The sequence below is a fragment of the Carassius gibelio genome, chromosome B22 (assembly GCF_023724105.1).
Source record: "Carassius gibelio isolate Cgi1373 ecotype wild population from Czech Republic chromosome B22, carGib1.2-hapl.c, whole genome shotgun sequence".
Classification (NCBI taxonomy): domain Eukaryota; kingdom Metazoa; phylum Chordata; class Actinopteri; order Cypriniformes; family Cyprinidae; genus Carassius; species Carassius gibelio.
In genome coordinates, this window is record NC_068417.1 from 10375207 (window position 1) to 10401037 (window position 25831).

Genomic DNA, 25831 nt, shown 5'->3' on the forward strand with positions numbered 1-25831 from the left:
TTAAAATGGCAATTTCAACAAGCTATAAAAAATAATCTTTGGGGTATTTGGAGATAACACTTAATATGCACACTCTGTGGACATCAGAGAAAAATGTAAAATATTGTTTCAATGCATTCTATGGCACATTTAACTACTTTAACATTAACTAAGAATAAACAACAGTGAATGGGACTAATAGATCGGTAGGGTCTACCGTCTAACCATTTCAAGGTTTATTTCAATGTGACACAAATTAGTGCTATCTAAGCTGGAGATTTGTATACTTTATATAATAGGTCAATAACACCATAATTTTCAGCCAAGAGCTCACATGAAAACAGGAGGCGGGATTTATTGCATGAACCAATCGCATCCAATCACAAACGATCATATCCATTTATAGCGTGATGGAGGCATTACTATTGTGCTAAGGAGTCTCTGTTGAAAGTCTATGGACCGAAGGGAGGCAAGCCTCCTGTGTAACTTAACCTGCGGGTGTCGCTGTGGCACAGTGTTACTTTATGAAAACAAGTGACTTTTAGACTTTCAATGGTATATTTAGTAATATTTGCAATTATTGTTTGTAATATTTTTTACTTTCTCATCCAATTTTTTGAAGAGACACTGCCTCCTTTTCCTCCTAGGATTTAATGCCCCTGCCATAGACTTTCTACTTTTTAATGGTCTTTAATGCATCTGATTGCATTGACTTTTTCTCATGTTACACCCTACTTAGGACAAACTGTTGTAAATGCAATGTACTTTGAAATGGAATCAGTTGAATAAAGTCAGTTGGGAACATTAAAATTCACTAGTTGTACAGTAACTTACCGTTTTGTGAATGTCTCTCCTGTTCCGGTGTTTCTCCATCTGCTGAAAACAAACAACAATAATGTACTGTATGTATTTATATGAACACAAACATGCAGAGATTCAGTGATGTAGCATCTTAAACAGTGTTCAACCGATTAGCGTCCCCAGAATTTCCATTAACTACAACTTAACAAAAAAAACAACAAAAAAACACATGAAGCCCTTTGTCATAACTCTATTGTTAAAGTTCTTTGTAAAGTTATTGTCTCAGTGGACAGAATAAAGCCACAATAAATATATAAACACAAGAGTCAGTCTCTCACCATTAGTTAGCCTAATATTTTCTTCTCCATAAGGTTTGCCTGTATAAAAAAAAACAGTCACTTATTTTAAAAAAATGAAGAGGAAGTTAGATCTTTCTTACAAAGATATAGTAAAATATAGCTTTTATTGGTATCAAATTTATCTGTAGGTAACACTTACTCTGATGATCTGCTTGTGTAGACCTCCTGTGGTGATAGTAAAAGAAAATACCACACAAAACTAGAACCACAGCCAGAACACTAAAGCAAACCAATGCTATATGACCTGCGGACAAACCTGGTGCTATAATGGAAAGAGACAGTATCATTACACTAAATATATCACAACGATTGTTGTTAACATTCTCTAACATATCAGCTCTGCTGTACCTGAACATGGTTGACAGAGTTTGCTGATGTCCAGATGTGTGGTCTGGTTTGTGATGGGATTGTTGATCACACAGCTGTAGCTGTTTTTCTCCTGATATTCCACCTCCAGAGGTAGAGAGAGACTGATGCTGAGATCAGACACACTGATGCTGGACAATAAACTGTTTCCTTTGTACCAGGAGAGAGTCACATGACCCACATTCACCACTGAACACAACAATGAACAAGATGATGATGATGATGATGATGATGATGATGATGAACATTGTGAAGTGTTTCTGCTGATGACAGGAACGGGTAGATGAGCTGAAAACATGAGAGAACATAATAGATTTTAATGTTATAATAAAACACCCTGATGCAGCTGGATATGTTCATAGCGTTAAACACGAATGACACATGATGTGATTCATGTCACATTTGACTCTTTACGACATAAATCATACATTCAGCTTGCCTTTGTCTCCAAGAGGCTTCGAGAATAACAGTTCAGAGGAAAGTCAGTTGTAAAAGTCAAATGGTGACCAGGCTGAATGTTACTTTGACTGTTATGTTCAATACTGAAATGCAATGAAATCAAATTGGCTTGCAACAAGAAAACGACTCACCAGAAACAATAACACTGAATTTCTTGGGTGTGACCTGTTTTCCACCGATGAACTGTAGTTGATAGAGTCCAGCGTGTTGAGTTGTGGTGTTTGTGATGGTCAGAGATCCAGTCTGACTGTCCAGCTTCAGTCTGTCTCTGAATCTCCCATCAAGAACATCATCATATAATGAGATCTTGTGGGACATTCGGTTGATCTGAGCTATACGAGTGTTTCCAGATCCAAATGTCCAGAGTATCAGCTCAGCTTTCTGTATTTCAGTAAGATCAGTGTATAAAGTGACAGAATCTCCCTCCATCACTGACACTGACTTCACTTCATCCATATAACCAAACACACCTGCAGAAGAGAGACTGCTTGAGAGATTCAACCTGAACAAATTCAAGTGAGATCACGGAGTTCATCACGAATCATCCTAAAATATTGGTGTGAGGATATAAAATATTCACAGGTTCAGACCACATTTCAAGTCCCTCAGGATATTTTGTAGAAACAGGAACAACAAAATATAAAGTGGCCGTAAGAAAAAGTGAGTTGCAGTTAAGATCGCTGAATAGTTCCCGAATATTGGACAAACATCAACACAAGCATTTTTGAGTTTAAGCTTCATAAAACAGATCAAAACACTGCTTCAGACATTGAATTTGTTAATATTATATTAAATCCAAATAATTTTAGACAGTCTCTTAAACCCATTTAAATCTACTCACCATCCATAAGCAACACAACAAAAAATAAAACACACGTCTCCATATTTTAGTGAGTACAAGATCAGTAAAAGTTGGTCATTGCTAGGCTAGTTGCTAACCCGCTCCGTCGAGTCTCAAAGCGTTTGATCAGTTCGTCCAATCAGTTTGTAAACGAGCAAATCCACAGGGAGACAGCCACGATACTTAACATAATTTTGTAATGTGTCACCGAATTCAGCTCAGTAGATCGAGTGAAACACGAAATGTTCTTGGAAAATCAGTAGGCTAAATCCGATCAAAATAAGGAAATGAATAGAATCAATCATCTGAGTATATCAGAGAAACCCCCAGCGGTGTTGTGTGATATTCGGTTCCTGTGAAGAATTATTTCAGTGGGTGGAGTTAACATGAATATTCATTAGTTCCCTTGTTGTGGGCGTGTCCTTTAAACAACGCGCAAACGAGCGGAACTGAAAGTATCAGAAACACAGCAAAACAATAAGCTAATAACCTGTGCCTTAGATAATTTAGGTTCTTTTTTTTTGTATACACTTAATTTGTGGGACATTAACTGCTTTTTGAATAGTTTTGTTAGCCTATAGTTAGAGTGACTATTACTGCAGTGTGTTCACAACAATGCTTGAAACAAATATTTATGTGAAAGTGAAAGTGAAAGTGAAGGTGAAGTGACATTCAGCCAAGTATGGTGACCCATACTCAGAATTTGTGCTCTGCAAACCCATCCGAAATGCACACACACACAGCAGTGAACACACACACACACTGTGAACACACACCCGGAGCAGTGGGCAGCCATTTATGCTGCGGCGCCCGGGGAGCAGTTGGGGGTTCGATGCCTTGCTCAAGGGCACCTAAGTCGTGGTATTGAAAGGTGTGTCGCCTAATAAATATAGCTATAAGCTATCTATCATTTGTCATTTATAAAAACTTATATATTCAGATGCAGTCTTCTTGGACATAGGTCAGCAGCTACTCCAAGAATATATATTTTTTTACATGTGGATAAGAAAACATATAATAAAAGGTTTTGATGTGCTTTTGTGATGTTTCCAAATATATTGATCATGATGTAAAGTCCCTGTCTGTTTCAGACTGGATGAGAGAGCTGAAGTCACTGTATTTGATCACTGAGTGAACTGGACATACTCATCGAGTGAATAAATATCTCAGACAGCAGAAATTTCATTTTGCATTGCTTCATTCCAGATGCGTACTTTCACACAACTTTCCTTGTCTTTTCAATTTGAGTTTTTTTCCAGTTTTATTAGGCCACAGATACATTTGTAGTGGTTTGTTTCAGACATAGTAGTCACTAATGACAACTAGGTAAGCTAATCAAATCAAACCATTGGGAGTGTTAGAAAAAGCCACCAGGTCATTTGTAAATAATAATTGTAAGGACAAGTACTATCCACTAGAGGGCAGAAAACGTTCAAAGATCACTGATTAAATATTTGATTATTAAAACGAACAACAGGCATGTACTGTACTTAACATGAATATCAAAACATGCTTAACAAACAAGGTCAGAGTAAATGATAACAGGTTATATGGACAATAAATTAAATATTTAGTGTAAAGTCAAAAGAACATTATTAATTAATGATTAATTTAATAATATTCAGTTTCAAAGGTTAGCATGCAGCCTTCACTTCAAACACATTGCACCTATTTTTAAAGGCTCCTAAAGGTATTTCAAAATAAGGATTTTGTAAAAATGTTTTTTTTTTCAGTAGGCCTAATCTCTCCATTCATCAGTTATATTTTGCATCCTGTGGCACATTCTCTGTTTTCTGATGAATCTGTTTAAAAAATACAAATCCCAGATTTGGTTAATTTTGCATGAAGCAATTGGTCAAACTTGTTCAGAGATTTGAGGAACTCACCTTAGATGATATAAATGATTTAGAGATATATTTTGTCCATGTGATATTAGTGGGTATGAAATCACTAATTGTGAGGAACTCTTTGTCTGAACATCTCATCATGACCAGTACCTTCGAAATGGTTTTGTTAGTTCGTTCTGGCTATGATTAATTTTTTTTTTCATCTGTATTTAATTCTCCAAACCTCGGAAGTGGCACCACTAAACTTTGTGTTGCATTGAAAAACACCATCTTCCACTTCATCTTCCAGTTCATCAGTCCAAGCCCAAGCTTTACAGATTTGTGCAACACATTTTTTTGATGGCTAATTGTGCTTTTTTAAAACCCTTGTGTATATAGTGTATATAAGTGTATATATAATTATATTCAGAACCTCTAATCATAATGTATTTTCACAAACACTTTTTGTTCAGTTAATAATTTTTTTTTTAAATCCAAAGAATGACGTCCCATATTTTCTTTTCATCCTTTAATGAAATAGAAGCAAAGGTGAAAACAAGGACAAGTGATGTATAATAGGATGCATTGAGCAATATAAACTGTGATTTCCATGAGTGTATTTGCTGCGAGTCATACAGTCACAATAATGATCAGATGTCTCTTGATAAAAAAAAAAAAAGCTTTCATCTTTGATTTTTCATATAAACTTCCCATAATTAATAGATACAGTTACACATTTTTGAAGGGCAACACTGGATGTCTTTGAGATCTCCCGTTCCTCACTGATGATGTTTATAATGTCCTGTAGTGTTTATCTGTGGTGTTTGTGTCAGAGATCCAGTATCGTGGTGCAGATGCAACCTTTCTCTAAATCTTTCTCCATTATATAGGGTTTCCTCATTGTTTGTTTTATTCCACATGTCCATGACATAAAACTCTTTAGCAAACTTCCACCGTATCAGTTCAGTTTTCTGTATTTCAGTGGCATTATCATGTAGCATGACAAAAAATTGCTACAGCCTCTATAATTTTTATAATTTCTTCAACAAAAACATAAGAACATCACAACCCTGACAAAACATGGGTTTTATCACAGTAGAACTAGCTTACTTCATTTTCTTTATGTGTGATTTCTGAATGCTTGAGACTATAAAATAAATCAACTGTATTAATAAAATCATGGCCATATTGGAAACTTTTTTTAACTATGTTTTATTACACTGTCTGCTCTTAATTAACTTTTTTTTAACTAAACTATTTAGAAGTGTAATTTTTCAGTGACTAATATCTTCTGCTTCATTTAATGCATGCTCAGTACTGAAATTTGTTACAAAAAAAGGATGAAGTGGTTTCTGATTTAATTTATTATAGTTTATTAGATAATATTTAAGCTTTTAATGTTTTATTTAATATATGTCATGTTTGAAATGTATATTACAATAATACAATTTAATTACAATTGATTTATTTATTTACTTTTTTTGACCCGTGCATTTCAATCCCACACATCAAAACCACAGGAATTCTTTTAAATTTCATTTAAATCGTATGTGTGTGTGTGTATATATATATATATATATATATATATATATATATATATATATACAGCAAAAGCAATCATCAATTACAATAATCAATTACAAAAAAAATGTGTGTACTGTACTTCTGTGTAATCAAGTATGAACTATAATAACGCACATGGAAACACAGAGGTCTGAATCTAAATTTCATAGAACAACATGACCAGACAGAAGTGTTAACATCAGAAGGATCTGGAAAGTTCGTAAAACAGGAAACAGACAGAAAAAGGAAAGATGAGATCTCAGTGCAATTTTATCTCTAAATGAATGTCTGCCTCCAAGAAGAGTAAGTGGCCATGGTAAAACTCAATCTGTTATCTCTGTAAAGAAATGTGCTGCTCTTCAGAGAAGAAAACTCCATAGCTGGGTTTCAGGATTTTTTTGGTTTGTTAGGAAAACTTTAAAAAATGATTTTTTGTTCATTAATGCTGATCAAAACTGTAAAACAGACACTAATGTAACACAACAGGGTTCTGCACAATAGGGAAGATCGCATTAAGTAACATGTTCCATCAACAGTAAAATAACCACAAAAAAAAACCCTTGTTATAATTATCCAATAACAGTATGCAGTATTGATTTAAAACATTTTATAGTTTTGAAGGCTCATAAAACTAGAGGAGTGTCATAAGAATGTTTCTCCAGTCACTATAGATGTGTGTTTGCAGTAATCTCCCATTCATTAATGTTATCGTCTCCTCTGAAACACATTCTCCGTTTTGTGAGGAATCTGTAAAAACAAAACATGAAAAGATTATTGTTTGAAAAATTTAGCTCAGATTTGGTTAATTTTACATGAATTTTGTTGTTTCAGATAGTCTAACTTGTTCAGTGTTGAAGGATCTTTATTCGACTAAATGATTTGAGCTGCTCACCTCGGACGATAAATGTCTTGGAAATTACATTTCTCCCATTCCTGGATATATTTAGTTTAATTTAATTTAATTTAATTAAAAGCATCATCAGCAGTAAAATGAATTTGTATTCCCAACAACCACGTCTATGAAAGATTAACATTTTGTCGATCAAAAAAATTGAATAAAACTAAAATTGACATTCTGTAATTAAGCATGACTAATTGATTGCTAATATATCTTCATTTAGCACTAACCCCCCAAATGAATGTAGAAACAAAGATGGTATATGATTTTTCACATTTAGAATTACAGAATAAGTTTAGATTAAAACATTACATAATATTGAGTGCAAGATGAAAAATATGTGAAGTTGCGTGTAGATTAGATGCGTTTCATAGGCGGGGACAGACCGGAACCTTACACCCTGCACCACCCCGAGGAGCTATTCCAGAGTACACAACGAGACAAGCCCATAGAAGATACGAAGTTCATCTTTCATTAAAAGTAATTTCCTCAATAACACATCACAACACAACCTCCTCTTCCCCTTCAGAAGCCTGGTGCTTCTCTTCTCCAATCGAGGCATGTACCACGGGGTAAGTAGATAACTGGAAGATCCTCTTTTTAGACTGTACGATGGCAAACACGTGAATACAAGTCCTCCTTAAAACAGTTCAGAATAAAGAACAAACAGCTCACTTCATTACGAAATCGGCTCTTCGTACATTATAAATATTCTTCTATAAATAGCTCTTCTTCCAGCAGGCCAAGGAACAGAGGGGTGGGGAGGTGTCTCAACTTCAACAGATCGGCTCCAGGCTGGATAACAGACAGATTGTTCCTCTTCCGGACAGTTCAGGGTAAGCAAGGGAGAAATAACTCCACTAACAGGGCAGCTCCAGGCCGGACAAATGCGGGTATGACTCCTCTTCCAGGCAGTCAGGAAAGCAGGGGATGCATAGCTCACAGCTCTGTAGAATACACTCAAACACAGATTAATAAAACCGGTTGCCTCCCCCCAGGATGGGCGGCAGATCAGGTCGAAGTCACAAACTCTGGCGGGACTCTGCACTCCCCAAACTAATGTATTCAGCAAAACACTTCAAGAATTTTACACGTGTAAATCTCCACCATAGACTCTACAATCCACACACTCACAGTGAATTAAAGCCTTTGCTCGTGGCTCTGACCTGGTTCCTCGTCCATGAAGGTAAGGAGATATAGTTGTCAGTGAACAGCACTGGATTCAAGAGCTAGATCTTCATCCTCAACACCTTCCAATCAGAAACGGCACAAAGGGTAGACAGCCATAGAAAAAGCAGTGGGGAAAAGGAACAGCTACCGATACCCTTGCGTCGAGAGGTTAAAAACAACATAATATGTATTGAAGCAAAGCAATAATCACACGGATGCAGAAAGACAAGAACGGAACATCCAGCTTCTAGAGAGTTGTAACTTAAAAACAGTAAGAGTAATGGGCAACCACAAACCAGCTGACATTGAGAATTTAGACCTTTATAGTGTTTAGCTTCCAGCCAGCGATCATCCAATCATCACATCCATATGGGGACAACAAGCTACAAAGAGCCTCTCGCGCTAATCTCTACCGCAAAATCCCCTCCCCGCTCCTTCATCCCCGAAGTCCTTTTATAAGCCGCATTCCTGCTACCTGTCCCAATCACCGATCGCCACCCTCTCGTCGCACACCGGTTACTAGTTTCTTAATTTGATCCGGGCGTCTGAGAATAGCATAGCTCACGGGGCAACCGGAACCGGCCAGGTGTCACACCGGAACCATTCCGACCGGTAAACATCCTCGACGAAAAGTGTTTCCGCCTGTCTCTCGTCACCCTGTCTGTGACGTGTGCGCCTGTAGTAGGGTTGTCAACTACACCCTAATTACACGGTGTGTTCACTTCTCAATGCTGTGTGTGTGTTTGCACTTGGATGCGTTGAACGCAGAGCACCAATTATGAGTATGGGTAACCATACTTGGCAAATGAAAATCATATTTCCAATGTTACAAAAACTGCATTCTTCCATCTTAGAAACATTGCCAAGCTACGAAACATGTTATCTGTTTCTGATGCAGAAAAGCTAGTTCATGCATTCATGACCTCTAGACTGGACTATTGTAATGCACTTCAAGGTGGTTGTCCTGCTTCTTCAATAAACAAGCTACAGGTAGTCCAAAATGCAGCAGCTAGAGTCCTTACCAGGTCAAGAAAATATGATCATATTACCCCAATTTTACAGTCACTGCACTGGCTACCTATTAAGTTCTGTATCAGTTACAAATTATCATTACTCACCTATAAGGCCCTAAATGGTTTAGCTCCAGCGTACCTAACTAACCTTCTACCACGTTACAACCCATCACGCTCCCTAAGGTCACAAAACGCTGGACTTTTGGTCGTTCCTAGGATAGCAAAGTCCACTAAAGGAGGTAGAGCTTTCTCACATTTGGCTCCCAAACTCTGGAATAGCCTTCCTGATAATGTTCGGGGTTCAGACACACTCTCTCTGTTTAAATCTAGATTAAAAACACATCTCTTTCGCCAAGCATTCGAATAATGTTTCTTTTTAATTGTGAGTGTAGTTGCATCTGTTCAAAGTTGCTTTTTTATTCATTAGCTTGGGTTAAACTAATTTTACTTTGTTGGATCAGCAGCTATGCTAATGATGTCTGTATTTTGTTTCTATGTTTCGCCACGGGATTTACATCGCGTGGTAACTAGGATTTAAACAAGCTCCAGTCTGGATCCAGAACACCTGAGAAGAGATGATGCTGACCCTCAGAGGACCCCAGATGATGCTAACCCTGAATCAACAAACAGAACTAACAATTATTGCTAAATGTGTGACTGAATCATATAATAACTTAATAATATTGATAGTTCATCGTCTAGCTGACTACGTCTTGTATTATTATTATTATTATTATTATTTTTTCTAAAATCCTGTCAAATGTGCACAAACTACTAGCTACTACTAAATATTGTAGAAACATAATTTTCTGTAAAGTTGCTTTGTAACGATTTATTTTGTAAAAAGCGCTATACAAATAAACTTGAATTGAATTGAATTGAAAATGTCACGACTTTCACTTTCACTTTCACTATACAGTCGTATGTAAGGGATCTTCCACTGCATATTATATGAGACTCGTTTTTCCCGTAAAGAATCAGAAAAATGACACCTGTTTCATGTTAATTCCCCCTGCAGTGGCATTATGAGCATGCGTGAACTGAGGGGCGTAATGCTTTTGTTACGTTACTAATGCATGACATGTTAATTGAAATTAACTGTCTGACTTCCCATCACTAGTGAAAAGTTTGCCGTCCTAATTATTATTATCCCTTGTAAGTAACTGGAATGGTTACTCCATGCAACTTTAAATTACAGTCTGTCGAGTTAAATATTTGGCTGTAGTTTGTGTTTAAATCACGGTTTGTTCAGGGCCTTTCTGCACGAGGTGAATGTGCTGCTCGGGCATTAGTGCAGATAATCGCCAGGGACCTGACACCAGGGCCAGGTCCGATTTATAATATAACACAAACTCAGACAGGAGTGAAAACAATAACCCTTTTTGTGATTTACAGCGATTTACAGAGTAGTGTCTCTTTATTTAAATAATGTTTTACTTTGGCTTGTGTTGAATGCATATTATATGCCATAAAGGTAATAAAAAACAGGCATTTGTAAGGCAGTGTTTTGGATTTTTTAAAAATGCATTATTTTCTGGGATGCTTTACTGTGACAGGGCCTGACCTTTTAGCTCGTCCTCCTTAAGAAAATCATACAAAAACAAGCTTAAAATCATACAATTCAATGACAGAACTCACCCTTCATCAGTGTCAGCTTCACCTCAGTCAAATTATGCCACTTTCTTTGAGTCATGGATGTGGATGTGGAAAGACGTGGATGTGAATCTTAAAATAACTCTTAAGGTTAATTTTCCATCGCCCCAGGTATGCTACTCATTTATTTAAGATATTTCAGAACCCAAAAATAAACATAAATTACTTCATTCGTTAGGCTATAGATTTAATTTAAATCCAAAAAAAAAAAAAAAAAAAAACCTTCTGTAAATGCTAGGAGGCTTTATTCAACTTCATCTTAGATCTCACATCAATACACTTCTCAGTCGCAGTGAAACAGCAGAAATTACACAGAATACACTTATAAACAGGGTATATGCAGGAATCATAGAGATGAACTTACTACCTTTTACTACTTTTTTTTAACTACCAAAGCGACATCAAGCAGCAACCCTTTTTTGGGGGGGGTATGCAAAGCAACACTTACTACTTTCTATAAGGTATAAGTGTGACACCCATCATACATTTAGGTATGGATTACAATCAACCAAAACTACAGACAACTGTTATTATGACAATATTTACACAACTAGCAATACTTTGTTGACCAATTACCAAGCAATGTTTCATTTTGTTCAGACTGTGGTGTGAAAAGGTTGCAAAAACATAAGCAATACATGATGCTTTATAAGGTGCTGAAAAATCTTAGGTCCCAATAGATACAGATATAGATAGATAGACAGATAGATAGATATACATATATTTTTTAGCAATTTCACTAGTAGTTCACTGTTGGTATAATATGTTACAGTTCGCTTAATTTTAATATACTCACTTACATAAATGTAAGTGTAATGTAAATTCTACCATGGAAATTAACTCCATTCCCACTGCTTCAAACAGTTCGAGTTTAAAAGCTAGCATTCCCACGATGTTAGTACTGTGAACTTATTTCATTTGAGTCCACTGAGAAGGAATATTTCTTAATATAAAACTGCAAACACTTAATGTGTAATAGTAAAATAACTAAATACATGACTTCTACTCAAATCACTGCAGATCATTGTCATCTATAGCACACATGTATGTGCTGAAATACTCAACGCAGAGATCATCACTGTATCAGCGACTCCACATTCATTGTCTTTATATAAAGCAGCAGAAAATCAGAATTTGTGGCTCATCATTGACTGAAGCACCGGCTCTACTCTCCAGCACAATGATGAACAACAAAACTCATTAAACTAACAGATCTCTCTTGTGCAAATGCACATTAATACAGTCAAGTTCAGTATTTACTCTCATTATCAGTGTATGACTTTCTATGGATGTTCACAAATATTTTTGTTAAATTAACTTTTTTTTTTCATTTGGTAAATCTAACATTTACATTTTACAGTATATTATTGTTTTCTCTTGACTTAACGGCAACAAACTGTAGAAAAACTGTTATTTACTGGCAGTAAGTGAAACACAAGAACTACAAATTACTTAAGCCACAGCCTTAGATGAAATCAACTGAATAAAAGAATACATCAAATCTCTCAAGATCTGATTAAACAACTACTAAAACAGCTTCACCAGATTCACATTACTAACCGGACTGACTTTATTTCTTTTTTCCACTACCATGATGGAGATCAGTGTTTACTTTAGTTGGGCTCTTGAACGTGACTTTTCAACAACTAAGTTTTTTTTTTCTTGTTTTTTTTTTTTTTACATGCTGTAACAATGCATCCTTGGAACTTGTTATAGCAAAAAATAATAAAAAATAAAAAAGTCAACAGAAGAAAAACATCAGGGCCCGTATTCATAAGGAATCTTACTGCAAAAAGTAGCTCCTAGTGACAGAATTCTAAGAAAATTCTTAGAAATGTGGGCGTTTACTCTTAAAATTAATAAAGTAAAAAAGTAATTCAGAAAGCATCTTAACCCTTAAAAGAGGTCTTAAGGTCAAACTTGTTATGAGCACAGACGAGGACTTTTAAGAGGCTTAAGAGTTTCTTTAGCAGAGGAGAAAATCCCAGAAAGACGAAGAGGCAGAAGAAATGTGTTGCAGACAATGGATGACAGCGAGTTAATAAAACACTATAGATTAGATCGTGCAGGGATCATGTTTGTGACTGATCTTATGTGTGTGTGTGTGAGTGAGAGAGAGAGAGAGAGAACGGTCAAATAGGAAAAATGATGCATGTAAATTCAAAGTGAGAATTAGAATAGACCTATACTTAAAATCACTCTTTTTTTCCTTCTTGGACAACCAACCAATCACAGTCTTCAAAAGATTGTGTCATACATAGCAACGGGGTCAACCCCGCCTCCTCACTAAGATGAAAGTTTTTGTCTTTTCCTTACTCAGAGTTGCTCTCAGATCGGTCCCGAATCACTCTTAAGATAAGACTCCTACGTAAAAGTTTTTTAAGCTAAATTAAGAGTTTTCTGAGAGGATTCTTAGAATCTTTATGAATACGGGCCCTGGTATTGTTGTTTATAGATTGACAAGAACAAATATATATATATATATATTATTGGTGGGCATAGATTCATTTTTTGTAATCTAGATTAATCTCACTGTGATTTTGAAATTAATCTAGATTAAAATGGCTCATTCGAATTCTGCCGAAGGCATTCAGAATATGTGTGTTACCCAAAATAAAATTGACAAACAGTAAGTCTTTGAGAAGGGGTTTATCAAGCTAGGTGGTGCATTAGAAAAGGGGCTCATCTCCTGTTTCCAAAATACATCACAAAGTGCTTGAAAAAGCTGTAAACTAATTCCACATTGCACAAGGTGCAAACAACCTTACGCCTGTTTCACAACAATGTTTAAGTTTTTTTCAAGTTTGTAGGTGTCAAGGTAAAGAAACCTTATTTAAAAATAATTAAATGTAAAATAGCACTGGATAGTCTTCAATGTAAAAATGAAATATACAATCAAACCTACATTTATTCAGACACCTTCAACATTTCTCACATTATTACAGTTTTGCTATATATATCAAAAATTATATCTGGTGTCTGAATAATTTTTGGTTTGACTGTTAAAACTACAAAGAAATTCAGTCAAGAGCAGTGAGTGATTTTCATTTTCTTGGATTAACATTACAGCAGCCAGCAGCTAAATTAGGCGCGGCCACTTTAAGAGACGATGAACGCATCCAATATAATACACATTCCATTTTTATTCCTCAACTGTTTACTTTCACTTAAGAAATAACTGACAGTTTTTTCGAGCATAATTTCCAAGGTAGATATTTTTGACATATTTTGTATGTATTTGTCGGCACAAGAGCAAAAATAAGCAAATTCGTTGTTCAAGTGTTTTGAGATGCCTTTCTCTTCGCAGAAAAGAGCTTGGTTCAGTGTCGCTGTCCGTGATACGTGGCTCTCTCTCTCTCTCTCTACCGAACAAAGCGCGAGTAACCAGCTACTCCGTTCAGCTTTTCCGCGTCTTGTGTTTGGATGCTTTAATGTTTAAATTGACAAGCGGTAAGGCTTAAAAACACATGAAAAAGATAAGCTTTCGTGATGATGCGCAGCAGTGGCCCGTCAACTGTCCTGAGCATCTTTTTAGGCTGTCCTCAGACAGTCGTTACATAAAATATCAAGGTGAAAGTCATCATAGCTCACGTAGTATAGACCCAGCTCCCAACCCAACTTTGAGAATAGATTAACGGCGATATTTTTTTATCGCCCGATACGAGTCTTGCTTTAACGCAGCACGTTAACGCAGATAACGGCCCACCACTAATATATATATATATATATGTGTGTGTGTGTGTGTATATATACAGAATCTGAATTAAGATGTGTTTGATTTAAGCCTTTTTCAAAATTTGTGTCATAAAATTAAATTGCGCATACAGCTCAACTAACGCGATCGTTATAAAGGTGTTTAAACAACAATACACTTCCACTTGCATGTATTTGACAATCGGAATATCAGATATTTCATTCCATAGCTAACACATTTGTGAATATGGGCCTAATCTAGGCTATCCAGGGTTGTTGTTGTTTTTTTTTTTAATTGCATCTGAAAATGTGCAGCTCATTCACATGTGCTCTCTGGCGCAGATCCGCCTCTCACGATGTTCAGCTGTGAAAGATTTAAAAATGGGTGCGTTCGACTTGAAGCACAACCTCAGACAGTGGTATGATTCGCTCTTTTGTTGTTCTGTTTTCTTTCAGGATCAAAAATACAACAAATGAAAGCGTTTATCTGTATTTCCGACGGATGAGAACTATGCATATACATTCATAAATCAGTCAATTTTGTATTTTATTATGAGATATATTATCCTAATGCGATCAGTGACTCAAGCACTGATGGACCAAAGAGCACGCATTTCGACATTTTCAGTAAAAACGTGAAATATAAATTCTCAGAAAATGCATTTAATGCCAATATATTGAAACGTCTGTTTATATACTCCATTAATAAAGGAGTCCAGACATTGGAGAAATATCAGTCCACATGCGTTTTATATTTAATAATATGAGGGAAATAGACATGCATGCATGCGTGACACAAAAAATATTTAACTTTTAGGTAGCAAAATATTTTTTATTATCTATCAATTACAGAAGGTTATTACATTGCTATATATTTGCTTCTTATTTATTAAATACGGGCAATTGATTGATAAAACATTGATCAAAATTAAGATAAAATGTAAAAAAAAATGAATATCTTTTAAAAAGAGTTTTCCATAAATAACTTCTGTATGACCTGGCAATAAAATTAAAAAAAAAGTGTGTCTAATGTGATTGGCTTAACTGATTTGATGTCGGGTGCCGGTTCTATTTTAAGCGGGTCGGGTCAGGTCAGGTGTGGATTTTAATTAGTGCTGCTGTGTGAAAATGGGTCGGATACGGTCTTAAGCACTGTGGGTACGGGCGGGTGCAAATTTATTCTGACAGATGTACCATAAAGATACAAATACAGCAATGAAACAAAATTTAAAGTACAAAAGTCAAGGGTCAGGAGCCCAACTAAAGCAAACACTGATCTCCACAATGGTGACGCTAAACGAAACAGTAACATTATCATCTAAATCTCTTTAATTCTCAATAAGATCTTTTGATCTCTGTTCTCTGATCTGACAGAAATAAAGTCAGTCTGGTTAGTAATGTGTGAAGTTGGTAAAGCTGTTTGTTGATTGTTTAAATCTTCAGTTGATTTCATCTAAGGCTGTGGCTGAAGTCAGTTGTAGTTCTTGTGTGTGTCTTGTTTCTCTTTTCTTCAGTGATTCTGCTTGTTAACACTAGTGTTCATTCTCTCTGTCAGGTGGACTATATTAGTAAACTCATGTAGGGAATAGTGAATGAGGGTGTAGGGTGTGATTTGAAACACAGCCGATGAGTGTCGACTTTGAACGTTGGTAATTTACGATATATAGCAGCAGGCCACCTTCTCGAAAATGATGAATATTACCCAGAATGCACTGTTTTAATGAAAAACAGTATGTTACTGTTGAAATTTGGCCATTTTTTACAGCGATTTTTAACAGTGTAGTGTATATCAGTTAAGATCTAGTTTGAATTGAGCCATATTTAACAGAATCATTTGGATCACTCACTGCTTCACTATTAAATCAAATAAAGCACAATGAATCCAGATGATTGTATCAGGAGGTACAGAGTCTTTCCCAGTCTTGCTCTTGTACCGTGGCTTGTTATTTCAGCAGTTGTGCACGTCATGCATCTTTCTGTTAAGGCAAACCCACAAACATTAGGAATAAAAACAAACATACACTTATAAAAGTAGTTATGCTTTACTAAAATAACTGTAGTACACAGAAACTAAAATTGATGACCAAAAGTAGAGTTATTATAACACACCTTTGACCACCAGCTGTGTGCCGTGCTCAAGTCCCAAATCTGGGACAAAACAGAGATACATTCCTCCATCAGAGAGCTGAAGATCGGTGAGTTTGAGAAAGACTTTCCCCTTCTTGAGCTCCTCCAGTAAAACTTCTGCTCTGTTCTGGTATGCTTCATCCTGCTCCTTTACAGAAGCGTTTCCATTGATAACATCGAAAACATTCCTGGTGTCATTGTGTCTCCAGTGGACTGTCAGCGGTTTATCTTCAAGCACAATACTATTTTGACTGCAATTCAAGATGACAGAGCCTCCTTCAGTGACTTCAACAACCTGATGGAGAGAGACTAGAAAACATGACTTTGTTTAGAATTAAATTTAATTATTGACTTATAACTTTTACATTAGGTTCAAAAAGTTTGGGACAGCGTTGAAATTAAGATTTTTCACCCCAAAATATTTTAGATTACACTATTTCTGAATTTGTTGGCAATTGAGAGCTGTTGATTGTGACTCTTTGTAGAGAGTCAGACAAATATTGAAGATGCTCTCATGTTTCCACTTAAATTTCAACTACACTGTTTTGATGATAGTTTGCAAATTATTATTATTTTTTTTAATAAAGCATAAGGGTCATTCCTGTTATACAGTGACTTTTATGTCCCAATGATTTATTTAATCATATTTTCTCTAAAATGAATCACATATTTATAAGATATAGCTTGAATATTTAGGTCTTCTTTATCACTTAAACAGAGATAATAGAAATTCTAAATACTATTTTGTATTTTACACACCTTTTCATTTATATATGCATTCAAATTTATGGTGTCCTCAGTGCAAAGTAATTAACTTCCACAAGAAATATAAACCATGAAATGATAAAAAACTCAAAATGTGTTTTATTATGTTATAGACTAGGCTAAACTGCCTCTAATCATACAAATAAATCATGTGAAAATAAAGTTAATTTTTTTACTATTTTCTTCAATTACTGTGACCCTGAAGTCATTTTCCACCCTGTTAGTACAAACTTTCTCACCTTCTTAAACAGACTGCAATTTCATTGAGACCATTTTCAAGAAGTGACAATTTATTTTTCCCACTGGAATTCAACTGTACAAACTGAGGTAAGCTTCAACTCTCACACCTAACTTTTTTTGTTTTGTTTTTGAAATGTTATCTTGCTTGTCCCGCCCTTAGAGTTCCATCCTGCACTCAAAAAAATTTACTTTCACCTTTGCTAATTTTACTTAATCCGTTCATGTTAGGATTACTTAAAAAAAATTGTGAACTTGATTTAATCTAGTTCATTCAACAAAAAAGTGTGTATTGTCAGCTTTACTTCAAAATTATTTGTTCAGCCAGCATAACATTTTTGCGTAAAGGTAACATATTAGTGAAACCAACACAGACTTGCATCTCATTGGCTGAGGATTTCTGCAGTGTATTATGGGTAATTGTTATTCTGTCACCCTCTTGGATAAGTGTAGCACCATTAGATGAGTAATACAATTTATAGCAATTAAGTTGTTCTAATAAGTTTTAGAACAAAACAAACAAAGAAACTAACGGTTTGAAATGTTGCTTTGTAATTTAAAATGTTTGTGATATGCTTGATAAGCTGTAATTATAGAAAGGTTTGAATGAAAAGTATAGTGGTGGAAATTATGATTCTTTCTAGAGATTTGTTCAATTTCAGTTCATTCACCAAAATGATTTGTTCAGAATCGTTCACTGATTCGTTCAGTGACCATTTCTTCGTATTACACAAAATAAGCCAGCAGATGGCCCAAAAAAGAGTGTATTATGTGTTATGTCTTAAGTCAACGAACGTATTCACTTGTTACAAAAACTGATCAGGCTTTATTAAAATGTGTGTATAATCGCATTCAATATATAAAGTCTAATTAAGTTGTTCAGATGAACAAAGCACAAGGTTTTCTTGCCTAATAAGCATTTTAATTGTTTGGTCAGACAGTTTGTATATTATATATTCACATTCATATATCGGGGATTAAACGTGGAGTTGCTAAATATCAAAACAAGCGTATGTGCACAGTACAGTACCTATAACTGCGCTTTGCATTTTTGCGAGATTGACATGCTAAATGGCAGATTAACCCGGTTTACTCTCATTCATTTCGTTCACGAATGAGATAATGTACTAGTTCATATCATTCACGAACGACATGTGTGTATCAGTTCACTTCAGTCATTTCATTCACGAACGAGATGTATCATTCAACTCTTGCACGAACGACATATGTGCCAGTTCAGTCATTTCATTCACGAACGAGATGTATCAGCTCATTCAACTCATTCACGAACGACATGGGTACCAGTTCAGTCATTTCACTGAAGGGCGTATTTCACTACATTCAACAAATCACATACTCTGTCACATCTCATACTCGAAGGCTATTGGCTCGAGGTTGAGTAATTCTTTGACAGGATGAAATGCTTGTTACCCGGTTCACCGAGCTGCGCATGCGCTGCTTATAGCGCCGCGCTGCTGTGGAGGGAGGAACTTCACTGAACGAGAAATATGAGTCAGTGGATTACGTGAACGAGAACGATTCGTTCACCTAAAAGATAAGTTCAAAAAGAACGATTCGTTCATGAACGACACATCACTAAAAAGTAATATTTATCAGCTGCTCATGATCCTAATGCAAGCGGGTGGCATTCCTAAAATGGCATTATTCAAATTTTATGTCATCATTATTTAACATTTTCAGGTACAATTAACTCACTTGTTGTTTGTTGACTCTATTAAGGTTTGTTAATTTTACTTAAACTTATTTTGTAAAATGAACTTAATTATTAAAAACATTGTCCAAAACATTGCAAATTAGTTGGGCTGACACTATTAAATTAAGCTTTGCCCAACCATGGTAAATAAGTTGAATCAACCTTAATAAATTAAGTTGACCCAACTTAAGTACATTAAATTGGAGTAACAGAGTTGCATAATGCTGAAATAAAGCTAATTAATCATGTGGAAATCCTTTCCATGATTTTTTTATGTTCGTTCAAAGAGTTATTTTTTTGAGTGTGTTAGGCTATATTATGGAGAATGTTTGTCCTATCCAAAAAATGTAAAAACAAATCTGACGTAGTTATAAAAGTTCTGTTAATCTGTAGAAGGTTAGCTAGCTAAATGTTGATCACTCAATGAGCTATGGCTAACTTAGCTTAAAAAAAATTAGGTTTATAAACCTAACAGGGTGTAAATTCTAATAGAATAAATAGTATTTAGTGTAAAGGTACAGTGGTCATATAATTGAATATCATCAAAAAGTTGATTTGATATGATGATTATAACTGACAACAAGGAAAATCCCAAATTCAGTATCTCAGAAAATGTGAATATTACTTAAGACCAATACAAAGAAAGGATTTTTAGAAATCTAGGCCAACTGAAAAGTATGAACATGAAAAGTATGAGCATGTACAGCACTCAATACTTAGTTGTGGCTCCTTTTGCCTGAATTACTGCAGCGTGGCATGGAGTGGATCAGTCTGTAGCACTGCTCAGGTGTTATGAGAGCCCAGGTTGCTCTGATAGTGGCCTTCAGCTCTTCTGCATTCTTGGGTCTGGCATACTGAATCTTATTTCTCCAAAAAATCTATGGGGTTAAGGTCAGGCGAGTTTGCTGGCCAATTAAGGACAGGGATACCATGGTCCTTAAACCAGGTACTGGTAGCTTTGGCACTGTGTGCTGGTCCCAAGTCCTGTTGGAAAATGAAATCTGCATCTCCATAAAGTTGGTCAGCAGCAGGAAGCATGAAGTGCTCTAAAACTTCCTGGTATACGGCTGTGTTGACCTTGGACCTCAGAAAACCCAGTGGACCAACACCAGCAGATGACATGGCACCCCAAACCATCACTGACTGTGGAAACTTTACACTGGACCTCAAGCAACATGTATTGTGTGCCTCTCCTCTCTTCCTCCAGACTCTGGGACCCTGATTTCCAAAGGAAATGCAAAATTTACTTTCATCAGAGAACATAACTTTGGACCACTCAGCAGCAGTTCAGTCCTTTTTGAAGCGAGACGCTTCTGATGCTGTCTGTTGTTCAAGAGTGGCTTGACACAAGGAATGCGAAGCTGAAACCCATGTCTTGTATACGTCTGTGCATAGTGGTTCTTGAAGCACTGACTCCAGCTGCAGTCCACTCTTTGTGAATCTCCCCCACATTTTTGAATGGGTTTTGTTTCACAATCCTCTCCAGGGTGCAGTTATCCCTATTGCTTGTACACTTGTTTCTGCCACATCTTTTCCATCCCTTCGCCTCTCTATTAATGTGCTTGGACACAGAGCTCTGTGAACAGCCAGCCTCTTTAGCAATGACCTTTTGTGCCTTGCCCTCCTTGTGCAGGGTGTCAATGGTCATCTTTTGGACAACTGTCAAGTCAGCGGTCTTCCCCATGATTGTGTAGTTTACAGAACTAGACTGAGATACCATTGAAAGGCTTTGCAGGTGTTTTGAGTTAATCAGCTGATTAGAGTGTGACACCGGGTGTCTTCAATATTGAACCTTTTCACAATATTCTAATTTTCTGAGATACTGAATTTGGGATTTTCCTTAGTTGTCAGTTATAATAATCAAAATTAAAAGGGGGGTGTAGGGTGTGATTTGAAACACAGCCGCTGAGTGTCGACTTTGAACGTTGTTAATTTACGATATATAGCAGCAGGCTACCTTCTCGAAAATGATGAATATTACCCAGAATGCACTGTTTTAATGAAAAACAGTATGTTACTGTCGAAATTTGGCCATTTTTTTACAGTGATTTTTAACAGTGTAGCTTTTAAACTCAAACTATTTGAAGCAGTGGGAATGGAGTTAATTTCCATGGTAGAATTATGGTAAAATACTGTAAAAAAAGAAAAAAAGAAAAAAGAATTGTAAATTAATGGTTGAGAGCTGTAAATTAACAGTACCTTACTGGCACCCCTGCTGCCAGTAAATTACTGTTATTTAACGGCACAATTTTTTACAGTATAATTTAGGGCTGCACGATTAAACACATGCGATTCATCTGCGATTATGATGCGATATTGCGTTGCTTGTCAGCGAACTACAGCTCTGTCTATTAAGTGCAGCTCCATTTGAAAGCAAGTGATGGATAATTACCGGATATTTAGAACCCGCTTTACTGACAAGACACGTGTGTGATTAATCGTGCAACCCTATAGTATATATACACACACACACATATATATATATATATATATATATATATATATATATACATACAGTACAGACCAAAAGTTTGGACACACCTTCTCATTCAAAGAGTCACAGTATATATACATTCATATATATATATATATATATACGTATGTACATATATGTAAAAGATACTGTGCAAGAACCCCTTAAGCTCCCATAATTATTATTTTTTGAGTCCCTGAGCTTGACTAATATGTATTCCTAATAGTAAAACATGTCACTATTTTGGTAGAATGCAAAAAAATAAAAAATATAAAAAAGTAAACTTTTTTTCAACACTTATGAAGCCAAAATGTTACTGTATAGTATACCAGATATAACCCATACATTACAATATAAAAAAGTATCTTAAACCTTCGGACCGGCTTTTGGTTCTGTTCTTACCTGGACGGGTTAACAGTACGAGCACATAAATGAAGCAGCATCTGTAAACCATGAACAAACATTACTACAATTAAAATCAAATAAAAACTCTTACAATCCTGTCAGCATATACAGCAAAAGTCAAGCTTACTTATTTTCAAATCCATCACATGTTGTCAACTAATTTTCAAGGGGAGATAAAGGCAGGTCAATGTGTTGCTAAAAATAGCCTTTAACAATTAGGCTACTCAAATTAACCAGCCATCTAATTGTTTTCTAAGCATTTCTAAAAAAAAAAAAAATTATAAAAAGTTACTGGACATCTCATCAAAAATATGATTTGAAATATGTTAATTCAGATCTGTAAAAATTATATAATAAACGTTTTGTTCTTCATATATCCTGTCTGAGCTTAGCCACTGGATATTTTTATTGAAAAGATAAATCAGTCTCATCCTCACACTTTGCGATTCGGTATCAAGTCGACACGTGGACTCAATGTAACGAGCCGAAAAATTATTTCCAAATTTCAAGAGCACATTTTACACTGAATATTAATACCAAGAGACCGTGATATATTTATGTCCACTATGTGGAGTATAATTGAGAAAGTATTACCGTCGGAACATGTTGTAGCCTGTGCTAATGTCAGATATAACAGAGAAAATGGAAGCACGTGCTTTTAAGATGATAGACTCTGCAGATCCAGTCATTAGAGTTGTGACGTTCGCGAACGAACCGATTCTTTTGAACGGCTCATAAACATGAACGATGGGAGCCGAGTCGCGACTGGAGAGGAGCCGTTCTTTCTATCGTTCTTTTTTCCTATGCGTGTTCATACAAATGAGCTCCGCCAGGAGACAGAACAGTTATAGGGGGAGGGGCGCACCCAGCGCAGGCCAACCCTTTATAGCGTGATGATATTAGTTATTAGTTGTGCATGCATTTACATTGCATTTTGTGTTCATTTAAAACTTATTTTAAAATCATTAAAAATGTTCTTTTGTGATACTGTACTTGTATAGAAATGTTTCACTAAAAGCTGTTTTCCACAGACATTCATTGCAGCCCACTTTGTTATTGTTCATTGACTTGAAGGGGCTGATGTCCTATTTGCAAAGTTTACAGTAGTAATAGTATGTAGTAATTTCCATTTTATTTATTCTAATTTTATCTACTTAAAAAAAAATTAGTTTTCTATCAAAATGTTCTTGTGTGATAACAATGTTCTTGTGTGGAAGTGTTTGTAGTAAAAGCTGTTTTGCACAGAAATTCAATGCAGCCGGCTTTGTTTTTTATGTTTATTTGTGAGTAGGTATTGTATGAATAACATAAGTCAACGTAGTTTTACACACACACACACACACACACACACACACACACACACACACTTTGTACTAAAGGTAAATCAAAATAATGATGTCACTGTCTAAGCAGAGGGATTTGTGCAACCCTATGGAATATAGTCGACACATGAGAAATGAGGTAATAATCAATATTTCAGAATAATTCAAACTCAGATATTGGTGTGTGATATCTGAGCTTTAATTATTTGACTACAAATCTCACCTCATAATACCTCCCAGTGATTATTTCCAGGATAAACTGAGATGCTCCCAAGCTGGCTTCTTAAAACTGACTAAATATTTAAAAAGAGCCAAAAGAGCCATTCTTTTGAACGGCTCTTTGAAAGGAACGGATCGCGAAGAGGGGGGGGGGGGGGGGGTGACCTCTTGTGACGCGCTTACACCCATATATTATATAGCCTACATATGTTATATTTCTGACAGTTAGCATAATTTTAAAACTGATCGATCATGAAACCGATTAAAATAATTTAAAATTGACATCAGAGAAAAATCATAAGATTTGACAACATGTCATGTTGGACTAATTTAAACACTTTTTGCTTGATGAAGTAGTCTAATTATATTACATCATAATAACGCATTAATTATGCAAGGCGCACGCGATTCAAATGGTTTCGCCATTTATGTGCTCTTAAAGTATAATTTAAAAATAAATAAATAAATAAAAAAAAGAGTGAAAAAATTAATTATCAGGTACAAAAGGCAGGAAGCAACGCAAAGGGTAAGAAAAAAAAAATATAGAAATAAAAATCAAACTCTCAGGCCGAGTCTATAAATAAAAGTTCCTCAAAGATGCGTCGTAAACACCAACTCAGATTCATAATTACCTGTATTAGCATTAAACTACTTTTCAAAATGAGCTTCTCTGAAAGTTGATTTCGGCCATCAAAATAAACATCTTCTGAAGTAGCAGTAGTCCAGAAGACACACAAAAACATTACATAGGCTACTGACTGAAACACTTAGCCTATTGTGTCGCATTTCTACGAAATCTCGCTACATTGTATAACAGTAATTAAAGACTGGTCTGTTATAGGCTTGCTATATTTAACTCTTCATCGTGCAGGTTTAGAATTGAAAAAGTCGTCTTACCGTCGGTGCGTTTATGTCAGATTTGCCTTTAAACTGCGTCAAAACGGTATAATAATGGCTCTTCTGTGCGAAGTGAAAGTGCACGTTTCTCCGCCTCTCGTAGGAGGAGCGATAAGTAGTCTAATAGCTATCAAACTAAAAACAGCATGATTCCTAACATACTAGCCCCCTTAAAAGTTTGTAAACGTTCCAACGTCTCCGGGAGGGCGGGGCTTAACTGGAGGCAAAAAGAGGTGCGGACGCAATGTTGACAAGCGTAAGCTAGCACGTTTTAGGAGGGATTTATTAAACATGGATGCAGAAGAAGGTTCGGAACTGTCCGACAGAGGTGGAGAGTCCAGGGGCCAAAGAGTAAAAGTCCTGCCATATTTTTTGTTCCACCCATGAACTCATCAGCCGATTTCACCAGAGGAGGAACAAAGGCATTTCTTCCAAGTCACAAACGAGTCTTGAGTTAAATCCCAAGTCCTCAAAGAGTTAAAGTTAATGAGATCATTAAGTGACTAATTAAATGATGATTGTGCATTAGTGATGAACACCTGCTGTTATTGAGAATTACAGACGATCAGATGTGGATGTTTTATTGGTTAAAAAGATGCCACCATCATAGAGATCAGTGTTTGGTTTAATTGTGCTCTTGACCCTTGACTTGTTGTGCTAAATCTTTCTCTGTAGCTCTGCATGGGTAGTTGTGGAGAAGACAAAACTGTGACATATGAAAAACATATAATTACAATGAGCTGGTTTAACTATATCTCAAAGATTTTTGTTTTCTTTCTTATCACATGTCTAGGTTTTGAATAATTCCAGTGAAACTACAGCATGCACACAAAAAAGCATTGCTCTAATATTTACAGGATATGGATTTTTTTTATCTGTAACATATAAAAGTTTGAACTCCAGTGCTTTTTAGACACACACAGATATCTAGAACCAGCATATGAATCTCTACAATGGTTACAATCAACAAAATGCTTCATGTTGCAATACATGAATTACTCCCATAATGCACTGCACTATGAATAATAATTTTCACCACTGTTGAGGATCA

At 35.8% G+C, this 25831-nt stretch overlaps 1 protein-coding gene across 1 annotated transcript in view; it reads right to left on the minus strand.

Annotated features, from left to right (window-relative positions):
• LOC127988154 (SLAM family member 9) overlaps positions 1–25831 on the minus strand; it is a 162217-nt gene that overhangs the window by 12831 nt on the left and 123555 nt on the right. The window contains exons 2-6 of the mRNA XM_052590761.1: positions 2096–2434; positions 1488–1793; positions 1279–1401; positions 1119–1157; positions 814–855 (exon numbers count right to left, since the gene is read on the minus strand). Coding sequence (XP_052446721.1) covers positions 814–855; positions 1119–1157; positions 1279–1401; positions 1488–1793; positions 2096–2434 — 849 coding nt within the window. The remainder of the gene's footprint in view (positions 1–813; positions 856–1118; positions 1158–1278; positions 1402–1487; positions 1794–2095; positions 2435–25831) is intronic.